Source organism: Macrosteles quadrilineatus, unplaced genomic scaffold (assembly GCF_028750875.1).
Source record: "Macrosteles quadrilineatus isolate MER2022 unplaced genomic scaffold, UCM_ALF_1.0 Scaffold_1__1_contigs__length_201487025, whole genome shotgun sequence".
NCBI lineage: Eukaryota > Metazoa > Arthropoda > Insecta > Hemiptera > Cicadellidae > Macrosteles > Macrosteles quadrilineatus.
In genome coordinates this window covers 163,284,817-163,296,861 of record NW_026542594.1, presented here as the reverse complement: position 1 = coordinate 163,296,861, position 12,045 = coordinate 163,284,817, and the positions used below count along the sequence as shown (strand labels likewise).

The following is a 12,045-nucleotide window of genomic DNA, read 5'->3' as shown; positions in this document are numbered from 1 at the left end:
ATTTGAATGAAACGCAAAAAAACGATTAGTCCCTATATCGTTCCATAGAAATTTTTGGAAAAAAGAAGCACAAAGATATATCATCGCATGGGCCTAGCACTGAAGGGGTTAACAACTTATAAATTTTAAGCCACTGGTAAACTTAAGGTAAAATCAGGTAGGCCTACTCTGTGAAAACCTCAGAAGGGGTTAGGAGTAAGCCTATCCTATAAGCTACTCTCCCAAAAGAACTGTACTGCCCGATAAACGTGGAAGTGAGTACTGTAGGCCTATAGCTGAGGAGTAAGTTACTCGTCACTGACTACTTGCCGGAGTAAGACCAAACCCATTTGGAATAAGTTAGGCCTAACTTACTGAGGCAGTTAAGTAAGTTAGTTGTAGCAAGTCCCGTGGCAAATTTAATTTTTAGTTTTAACTTATACTGCAGGCCTACTTTAATCAGAAATCAAAATCATTTATTGCCGAAAACATTAAATGTATAGGCCATCGTCAGGTACAATTTATAGCAAACATGAATTGCTTGTCTTAAGAAAAACAACCATTACAGGAAGCAGTCTTTAAATCTTGGTCTTTAGATTTCTATCACAGAAGTTGATTGTAAAAAAAAAGGAAGTAATATAAACAAATGTCAACAATACATAAAATTTATTTTAAACAGTTAAAAAAGTCTATTGTGACTTTTTTAACTGTTATTGTACAAAATAAAACTCAACAGTATTTAGCACAAAGTAACAAAGCCAGGCACATTTTTTATCGTCGGGCATTTTTAATTTTGTTAAGCTAAAACTTAAGTAGCCAAACTCTAACGTGTGAGAATTATTATCAAGAGTCTCAGCTCTATAAAACCTAACCTAAGCTAAAATGCCAGCATAGACCTATTTGGCAGGTCACAATATGCCTGGTCAGGGTGTTAAGGGTCAGTGGAGCCCTGGGCAAACCCAAGAGAAGCCCTTTTTTCCTAGTGCTGGCAGGTGGTGGTTTGGGGGCACCCCCAAAACACCGGCGCCCATGGGCATATGCCTATTCTGCCCGTTTATAAAAGCGGGCCTGTGCCTGGTTTCCCTTAAGTTAAGGCCTACATTGGAGCAGGAGAAAAATGAACACATTAAATATATTAATTAACTTTCATTGAAAAAAGGTTAAGACATGGTAAATAACTTATCTAACATATGTAGCATAAGCTTCAAACTTACAAAACTTCATCAAATGCATTAAACTTATAAACTTAGGCTGCACTTTAGTTTACGTCCTACATTTACCCTACTCACAAACTGCAGTATCGTTAAGTTTAAGGTTTAGTTTAGAACAGTTTCATTTTATAATCAGCTGGTAGTTTAATGTATAATAGGACATGTAGGACGTAAACTTAAGTGCAACCAACTTATAATCCAAAAATTGAGGACTAGATAGAAAATTTCAATGAAAACGTGAGTTGAAAATTATTTAGCAACCAGCCTCTAGGCTATGAACGGTTAGGCCTATCAGTCAAATTATAAGTTAGTTTGGAACTTGAAGAATTCGTAAATGTTGTAAAAGGACTTAATAGTCCTACAGGCAAGTAACACATTTTAATACGGAAAACAAAAGGCTGGCACACCAACATAGCTTAAAACGTAAAGAAATTCGTAGGCATAGAGGTAAAAAACATGTTTTTTTAAAACGAACATCTAAATTAACTTAAAACTTTGCTTAGAAGAAGTGAATAGTCTAAGTAAGTTTTTACAAGCCAAAGGCGTTGTGCAACATCCAGAAAGTACCTTAATCGTCCTTATTTTGGTCTCCATCAACTTTAACTTGAAGTTTTCTGTGCTCTTCTAACAACCTGTCATATTCTTTCTTGATTGATTCAGCCTGAGATTTCATGGCTTCTTTGTCCTTTTTCTCACGAGTAAGATCAGATTCAATAGTTTTGAGTTTTTGTTTCAGCTCCGTAACTTCCTTATCATGAGCTTCATTAGAGCTGTTCTGAGCAATTTCACCAGATCCTTTTTGAGAGAGGAGAGTTTTAGCAGTAGAAGTTGCAGATTGGGCTTGTTTCATAGCTGCCTCGCTTTGAGCTAAGAGTATTGCTTGTTGGCTGATCAAAGAAACAAGTCTACGAATGACAAGACTAAGGAACAAGGCGAATCCAGATATGTAAAAATTTCGCTGTGCTCTAAAAAGACGCATATTAACTTGCATTTCTGCATCTAAATGTGCATGTTTCTCAGCTTCTTCAGCACTTGAATACTTTCTCATTTCACGGATTGCATCACATAGGAACAATACAAGAACAAATAATATAAATGCAAAATACCATGATGCTTGGGCAGTCACCGCTTGAAGAAATCTTGATTTGAAGAGTTTTTGCCATCTTGTAGGAGATGCGATGGGTAGAACCAAAAGTAAAACTAAAGCAATTTCGGCATACAAAAATCCAGCAATCAATGTCCACTGTAAACTCATTTTACTAGCTTAATACAATGAAAATTAAGTTCAAGAAGTTTGACAATGAATGTTAAACTGGTCCTTGTAAATGGTATGACAGTCTTAGGAATAACAAGCCAGATTGACACTGATAATGCAAAATAGAAGTTTTACCATCAATTTTAAACTACTCTACAATCGTTCCGACTTCACGAATTCACAGCACAATAACTCACAAAACAAGCAAAAGTGACGAGTGGAAGAGACGAAATGACGAAAATAATTTACATGACTCACTAACTTTTTTAATTTTTACCATTACGTTTTGACATACGCACGTCGCACACTACAGACAGACATCTCTCGAAAGATGAAAGTATACTCGTAAAATGATGGACTATAACTCGGACCATAGATTAAATACTTCTTGGGGGATTGAATATATTATTCTTGAGGAATATGTATGTTTTATGTTTAACTATGGTAGTAGCATGGAGTCAAAGGTGGCCGCGAGTAACCAACACAAGTAGACTTCCCATCCCATTGTAAATTTTGAAGTTAGTTTTCCGTGTCTAGTTCATGTCCGGTGACACTGTCAGCTAGTGTCGATGAAATTTGGTTTACATTATTTTAGAGTTAATTTAATGATTTGTGACTTACTGTTTGGTTATATAACCAGAGGATGAGTTATTTTAGCGAATTTCTCATATAGGAAAAATCCTATTACCGTAGTACTCATGGTAAGACCTGGCCCCGGGACCGATTTTTACTTTTAATTTTTGAGGTCCCTAGAGGCCAAAAACACCATCCGTTCAAATTCATATTAATATATATATATATATTAATTTATATTCTCTCCATTTAGAGCTGTAGCAGGGGTGTCAACAGTAGACACTGTTTGCAGGATTATATGACGTGCTGCATGGTGCACAAGGCTATTGTCGTACAGAAGCCAAGCCAAAGTACCTTCTTGAGCGGCTCTCTTTCCGGGAGGAGGCCTTTCAGCGCAGTACCCGCCGTGGAAGTCTCCAGCTTCACTTTCCAAAAGTGAGGCTTGAGTTTGGAAGTGGAAGCTTCTCGTACTTTGGCCCAAAGCTGTACAACGGCCTCCCCTCTGGCCTAAAACATAATATGCCTTGTCATCTTTTAGAGCCTAAATTAAGGAATTGTACTGTTATGATTACAGTAGTTGTTATTTAGATTTTATTGTTTCTGTTTTGATAATTGTTTCTATTTGTTTGTTTGTTAGCTTTTTTGTTACTTATAAAAATATGACAAGAGTTGTTCTGAAAAGCAATTGTACTGAGAAACGCTTGATCAATAAAGGCATTTTTATTTTTTTTTTATTTTTTTTTTTTATTTATGTATGTGTGTGGGTGTAGTGTGTGTGTGTCCGTTAGCATGATAACTCGAGCAAAAATGATCCGATTTTGATGAAATTTGGTACGAACGTGTAAACATACATTTATTTGAATGAGTTCGCGAACCAGCATGATCGGACTATGGGAACGGGTGTTTTGGGGGCTTTTATGGGGTAAAAATAGGTTTTCCCATTTTTGACCCTAAAACACAAAATTTTACAATTTCTTTCCAAACCATTTTGTAGAGCTTAAAAAAAAAACAAATAAATTAGGATATTTAAACGTTACTATGCGCCTAATGGTTACGGAGAAAATTCAAAAAAAAATTAAATTTAAAATTCCCATGTTATTCTTATGGAGAATAAGTCAACTGTTGTAGTTTGCTTGATTATTAACATATTTTGATCAAAATTGGAAAATACATGTATTTCTTACTAAACTACAATATTAACATTTTACAACAAAATACTTTTTTTATCCTCCCTGTTGCAGCAAACCTAGTTACTCGTTAAACTGATGCTATTTAAATAGGGAATAAATGTGATATTTTTAAGGAGACATTTTAGTGTAAATCCAATCAAGCAAATGGAAATTTGCTAAGTCTGCAGGTTTGCTGCGGCGGGGGTTATCGTTTTATTTGGTCATGGTGGAAGTATTTTCCTTCCACTATGGGTTAAACGTGGTTTTAAATTATTACTGAAATAACAAAAGGAACAATTAAATTGTAAACAAAACACGACATCTACGCACCAGACGGAACTAACGATAAAATTGGCTTCAGCTGTTCCATAAGGATGGGAAATCTACAGTGGTGGCGATAAGAGACCGCATGTTTTTGTTCGCCAGGCCCCCTCTCCCAATAACCTTTAAACACATTATCGAAAATATTACCACCTAGACCTAAACTTGCACTTTAACTTGGCACAGCACCTCCCGAGGCACAAAGGCGTCACCATCGTCTTCCATGATCACGACAAACTCGTGAATCCCGTAGTCATGTAAGAAACATTATCATAGTCTACCGTGATTGCAACCTACCCTATGACATCATCAGGTCTACCGCGTCCGCGGCCCAATCCCTAATATCTCCCGCTACCCGTGGTGACGGGTAAATAATTTTTTCCCCAATTGCGGCAAACTCCTATAATCCGGTAAACTCCTTAAATGTCATTCTTATAATAGTTTTAGTTAAATGAGTCAGTAGGCATTTAAATGAAAAATAACTCAATTCTCAAATAAAAACCTAAACTAAATTAAAAGGGTTTAAGCAGTGGTATGAAGTAGCGCAGTAGTGGTTCACGGGTGTTGATGTTTTGAGGACGGCTAGTAGCGTGGATACTCCCATTTGAAAATACATGGCATACGGGCGCTCCGTACTTCACGGTGAACGTGGAATTGAGTATATATATATATATATATATCTCTCGCGGAAAAAGAAACGTCATTATCGTCTTCCGCAATCGTGGCAAAATATTGAACGTCTCCTGCGGCCGCGGATACGTTGTCATCGTCACCCGCGGGATATGTTCTCGCCGATATCCGTGATCGCGGCAAAAGCGAAGGCCTAATATTTCAATTTCGTGGGCGTGACCACAGAGCATAGAGTAAATATTTATTCTATGCGTTGTGGGCATGACCCTCGTGGGCATTGTATCGAGTAGTGAGAAAATCCACTCGAGCTTGATTTTCTGATTTGGCCCGAGGCCCATAGTTAAGTAACATTTTTTACCTGACTCGAAGGAAATAAACAAATCTAAGGTGCGAAGTAAACAAATATAAAGTACATCCTCCTAATAGTAAGAAATTAAATGAAATGAAAATCATGCTTTAGCATCAATGAAAGAATGGCATCATTTATTAGCTAGTGCCCTAGCCACCTATAGGTTAATTCGCCGATTTGAACGTAAAAAAATGGCAAAGTTTATTTTGTTGAATCAGCATAGAGGGCCCTGTCCTCTCTGGTGTGACCCGGGGGCCACATTGGTTCTAAATACGGTCCTATATTATAGCGCCTTTCACGAGGACATTAGTTGATGCAACCTGCATGACTGATTACAATTCTTTTACTTAGGTTGGTAGGGAAATCAATCGGTCAAGTAAATAGTGTCAGTTTAGCTGTTGTAAACTACTTGTCCTAGTGCTCTTACTGGGTTTACCAAATTTTCTACATAAAAATAACGTAAGGTAATTCTCATATAAATATTGATAGGGGACCCGTGTGGCTGAGCCTGTCACACATTCGCAGGCCTGTGCCCCGGTAAAATTTCCCGAAAATCCAATGCTCATGGGCCCCTAGTTCCCTAGTTCGTGGGCCCCACGCACCGTGGGCCCTGCGGGCCCGCTATCGCCACCACTGGACATTTTTATGGTTTTATCTATGGTAGTAGCATAGATAAAACATAACCTCCTAGTAGATTTCTGATCCTTACAGGTATGGAACAGCTGAAGTCAATTTTATTGTTAGTTCTGTCCGGTGCAATGTAGAGGTCGTGTATTGTTTACAATTTGTTTCTTGTTATTTCAGTAATTTAAAACATCTTTTAAAACGATTTAATCAAAATAATAATATGTCCCGTATGTGTATCCCTATAATAACAGAAACCAAATTTCATCGAGACAAGCGATCAGTGTCACCGGACATGAAATAGACACGAAAATCCTCGACAGCGACCCTAAGGCCCCGTTTATGCACCAAGAGCGGGAGCGGTAGCGACAGCGGGAGCGATTTCTAACACCATTGAGTTAAATGGGGCTGTTTATGCACCAAGAGCGATAGCGATAGCGGTTGACCTCCCACTGCGGTTTCTAATTTGCCCGCTGTGTAGTTAGAAATCGCAGCGGTTGCTTGGGATAGAGCGGTTTTCAACTACATTGAGTCAAATGGGACTGTTTATGCACGGCGGGAGCGGGAGCGGCTGAAGCCAGGGTTGCCAACTTGACCCACGCGCACGTGCACTTAGGACAAATAGTTGTGTTAATTATTTGGGAGAGTTTGAGTTGGCAAGACTGTGTCCCCCTTCCATTCTCCTTTAACCAACCGCTACCGCTATCGATCTTCGTGTATAAACAGCCCCATTCACAGCGGGAGCGGGCCCGCTATCGCCCCGCTCCCGCTCTTGGTGCATAAACGGGGCCTAAAGAGTAACTAGGGACTAACCTCATAAAGTATCTTTTTAAAAACTTATAGACAGTCTTGTTTTTGCCTAAAGTATGTAGTTTGGTTTTATTATATGCTTTAATTAATGTAGTTTATCATTCAATATGATCAATAACACTAGAGATATTACCACTGAATCCCAGAAACGTTTTGAAAAAAAAAATAAAGCTACCGATATGACAGTTGATAATATCAATATAGAAATTACTGTGATTGAAAATAATTACTATAATCATAAAATATAATTATTGTTTTAGTGTGAACCTGTTGTTCTAAAACGATTAATTGTCAAGTATTACAGGAGTTATTTTAAGACTATATTAAATATATGAGTATGACTGTTATTAGTATTAAAATATTTATTATATGTACTGCATATAATAAAACCAAAAATTACATACTTTAGGCAAAGGCAAACTAGTATTTACTTTACCTGTACAAATACACATGCGGCTTTATATTTAACCAGATGTATCGATTTTTGGATTGTCATGGTGCCACATTTTTTTCCGAGCTAGATATAACTGGATGTAGTATTGGCATGACAACTACGCCAGAAAATTGACACGCTGTAAAATTTAGATAGGTATGTTGGTGCCAGTTCTAAGAATCAACCATCCATTGGCTCATGGCTTTATTAAAATCTCTTATTCAGCCTCTCACTGCATTTTGCAATACAGGACAATGAAATTGGCACTATATGCCCCCAGTCGCGACCACCTTCAACTAACTCGGCCACGGCCCTGAGCACGGCCACCTTTAACTCCAGGCCGTGGCGTTTGAAGTGGCAACACTGTCAGTAGTGCGTATGTTTAATCTATGGTAGTGCTGTTCAACAATATGAATAACACGCGATTTAACGAGAGGGTGTTACCTGTCTGCCAACAGCAGGTCAATTGGACTATAAGCTAACAAGTTTATAGGACGTATCGCGCTAAACAGCACGACTTGCAACGTTGCTAATTTATTTATTTATTTATTTATTTCCCAACGGTTTACACCAGTTTACAACAATGTATACAATATTGAAAGATGGCAAAATACATGCAACAGTGAGTGGTAACAGCAAGAACATAATTAATGAACAACAATTAACAAGTAACAAGTAAATAGAGACTATATAATAACAATCTTGAATAACAATAACAATATCAATAACAAAAATAACAAAATAGACAAGGAAAGACGATAAGTTAACAATAAAAATTAGAAGCAGTGAAGATAGTTTTGGATAATAGTACAATGTGGCAAAAAATTTGATTTAACAAAAACATAGCATGAGAGGTGATACTTGGCAGCAACAACAGGAACGATTAATTATTACTAGAGCTAAGGAAGGTAAGATTCTACAGTTAGTGACTAGAATTATTATCACTTAAGCAGGGAGGCGACCTTTCTCCGGAACGAGGACAATGAGTCGTGGAAGAAGTCCAGGTGGATTGCGACATCAATTCTATCAATTCTAATTCTACCAGGCCGCGGCTTGAATTTGAAGGTGGCCGTGCTCTTGGCGGCCAACGTCTCTCAATAATATCACCGAGAATGTGTGCTCATTCAGTGCTACACAGAGATACCTCCGGTTGTACAATTGTATCTCATGCTTAGTGGCTTTTAGCGAATTGTCCATAGGGAATAAGCTATTACCGTAGATCTCAGCTGGTAAGGTCTCATGGTAAGACCTAGACCCGGGACCGATTTAATTTTTTGTTTTGATGTCCCCAGAGGCCAAAAACACTATCTGTTCAAATTCATATATCCGATTTTGATGAAATTTGGTACAAACATAGATAAAACATATATGTGTAAACCTACGTATATTCGATAGAGTTCGCTAACCAGCATAATTGGACTATCGTGGGAACAGGGGTTTATGGGAGATTTTATGGGGTAAAAATTTATTTTTCACCCTTAAAAACAAAATTTTATAATTTCTCTCCAAACCATTTTGTTAAGCTTAAAAAAATAATAATTTTGTGTATTTAAGTGATGTTCTAAGCCGCCCAACGGTTACGGAGATAAAAAAAATTGTATATTTAAAGTTCCCATGTTATTCTTATGGAGAATAAATAAACTGTTGTGGTTTCCTGGTTTATGGATATATTTCAACCAAATTTGGAAATTTTGTTTATTTCATACTAAGCTATCAACATCGTAATAAAAAACACACCTACAGTGTTATAATTTTTCCTGTATCAGAAACCCTAAGTACTCACTAAAATTAATGTTTTTAAATAGTTAATGAATCTGAAATTTTTTGGGAATATTTTAGTATAAATCCAGCTAGGTAAATGGAAATTCGCTTAGTCTGTAGGTTTGCTGTGGCGGGGGTATTTTCCTCTATGGTGAGGAGCGACTCTAGCTCTGCCAAGCGATCAGTCCGGCAACAAAAATCAGTCGATCACTCGATCAGTCTGCCCTCCTGCCAGTCTCATGGTTATTCTTAAAGCTCCGCTTGTGTCAGTAGTCTAGTCAAGTGTTAGATCGTGAATAGTGATCATTCTGTCAGTTTGGTTTGTATTTGTCGTCTGCACAGTTGCGTTAGGGAATTGTAAATAAATCTCATTTTGAAATTATTAGATTTAAAAACATAATTAAATTAGATTTAAACACAATTTATAAACACATTCCGAGAGTTTATTTCAATGGTTTTCATAAGTTAGTGCGTTTTATTCCTGAAGAAATGTATTCCCTGGTTTTTGAAAACAGCGAAGAAGTCATCACAGGTAAAACAATAACTTACATTTTGTATTTTAATTTATTATTACTGGTATTTTACATTCTTCTACTTTTAATAAGTAATTAATTTATAGAAATTTAAAAATTAATCCCGAGAGAAAGTAACTTTTGTGAATTAACTTATTAAACCTAGGTCCTTTAACAAATGTAGAAAACAGAGCAGTATTTAGTAGGTATTGTATGGGCGAGGTAAATTCAAATTCTATAATAAAAAAAGTTATTTTAGCTTTAAGCCTAATAAATCTAAAATCTGTATGAAGAAATTTAAATCAAACCTATCCTATGTACACTTAAGCTAACTATAGCATCCTTTGGATTGGAGATTAATCCAACTCACATACGAGAAACTTGTATTGTCTGTGCCTAAAGGAAATTAAGGGTGTTAGTAAACATGACAATAATTTTTATTAGGGGTACGCTTTAGTTTACGCCTAACATTTACTATTATACATTACATACAGAGTAAGCACCCTTTGTAGGCCTACAGGGTTGGCATTGGCATATAAAAAATGCATATTGCAGTTATGGGAGAGGACACAGTTAAAGAAAGTTCTGTTCTTTTACGGTATGCTATAGAATAGCACAATCTACTATAGCTAGTGGTGGATTCTACCACTGCACCTAACCCTTGGAAAAAAGTAAAGCTCTCATTGTGTACCGCAGCTTTTTGTTACTAGTTGGTTCAAATTAGCTGTTGTCATAAATGCAAAAAAATGATAGTGCTCAGTACTGAACCCTGTAAACCTTATAACTTTTTAATGCTACCTAGTTAATAATCATAGAACCAAATTGTGCAGTTGAAACAGCTGACAAAATTCTTTAATTCCTTTTAAATATGAATACTCATAAGGTTAACATAAGAAACCCCAGAGCCACTGGGGCGGAGCCTGAAAGGATTTTTGAGATAAGAATAGGCCTATCCTATGTCTATATGTTAATCGGGAATGTGAGCTATTATCATACCAAATTTTAACCCTGTCGGTTTAGTATTTTTTGCCTTTACTTGTCACAAACATCCATCCATCCATAGGTACGTCCAAACATTCAAGTAGGATCACCTGGAAAGTGAGCGCTGTATCCTCAGTTATTTAAGTATACAGTAATATATTTTTGAATAACCTTGAAAGAGTGTGTACATTTGTTACTGGGAGCCATTTGCGGATACTATATTCTTAAATGAGATTTCCCTTGCAGACAGTATTCCTGAGTACAGTGGAGTTCTGGAAACCGCTGTAAAGCCTGTGTTGTGTGTGTGAGTACCTCACAAGTTTTTGGTGGTGGGTTAGATAAAACAATTTGGTGGTGATACTTCTAGAAAGTTTTTTACATTACCGTCTGGGTAAAACAATTTGGTGGTGGTGCTTCTAGAATGTTTTCTACATTACCGGCTGGGTAAAACAATTTGGTGGTGATGCTTCTAGAATGTTTTCCACGTTAGGGGGGCTGGGTAAAACAATTTGGTACTGGTTTTTTGTGTTTAACCTTGACTTATTGTTACCCCTTGGGACTGCAGACACTCCCTCCTGCAAGTGCAGACACTACCTCCCACGACCGCACTCACTACACCCCGCGACCAACATATAGACATCAGTTTGTCAACAGGATATCGATGTTCGTAAGAAAAAAAAACATAACAAATTAAGTGTGTCTGTTTGTCTGTTAATTTAAAAGTGATACATAAGCACCGCACATTAATGTATTTGCGCTTGACATAGCTCTGAAGCCACGACACAACTTTCCATATCAACGAACAACAATGAGGGGAGCTGCCACATCCAGTGTCGCGAGGGGGGACTCATAGTCGCTTCTTGTTCATTCATTATCCCGAAACCATGTAAAACATTGTCTCAGAGTGACACAAATTGGTTTTGACTTCCCGCGACAGATCTGACCTGTTGCGGAGCAGAGCAAGCAGAAGGCAACTGATTCAAGTGGCGCCTAGGTGTACCGGTTTGTTGCACCTATATGTTCAGCACAGGCAATATTACATATGAATACAATATTAAATATTGCCCCAGATCAATTGTACGCATGTAGGGTGCCCTTGTCTGGGGGGGGGGGGGGGGGGGCGAAAAAACCCCTTGTCTCGGGAGCATGTGACTTAAGTTGTACCTGTGTGCATGTTACCTCGCCTTAGTTTCGTCTTGCTTTCACATAAAATAACTATTTGGGTCAAAAAAATTTTAAAAGTCCATATTATTATAGGGCCTACTTATTTCTCCATCTAGAAACACACTATCTAATCCTTTTCTATAGTAGCCTATATTCTTTATCCTAATGAATCCACTAATTCAGGTTCTAACTTAAATCCACTCTTAACTTACTTCTCTTATTCCATCACCTATTTTAAACTTCATCCCACTATGGTTTGCTTCTTCTTCAACT

General features: G+C 37.3%; 1 protein-coding gene across 1 annotated transcript; it reads right to left on the bottom strand.

Annotated features, from left to right (window-relative positions):
- Positions 1–1,110: 1,110 nt before the first annotated feature.
- Positions 1,111–2,716, bottom strand: LOC128988769 (B-cell receptor-associated protein 31). The gene has a single exon (XM_054410391.1). It carries the CDS (start codon positions 2,443–2,445, stop codon positions 1,759–1,761), a length of 687 nt encoding a protein of 228 aa, XP_054266366.1. The 5' UTR covers positions 2,446–2,716; the 3' UTR covers positions 1,111–1,758.
- Between the last annotated feature and the right edge of the window lie 9,329 nt (positions 2,717–12,045).

Bases quoted from the DNA above. Each gene is read 5' to 3' on its own strand.
- LOC128988769 (XM_054410391.1), bottom strand. From the start codon at position 2,445: ATGAGTTTACAGTGGACATTGATTGCTGGATTTTTGTATGCCGAAATT.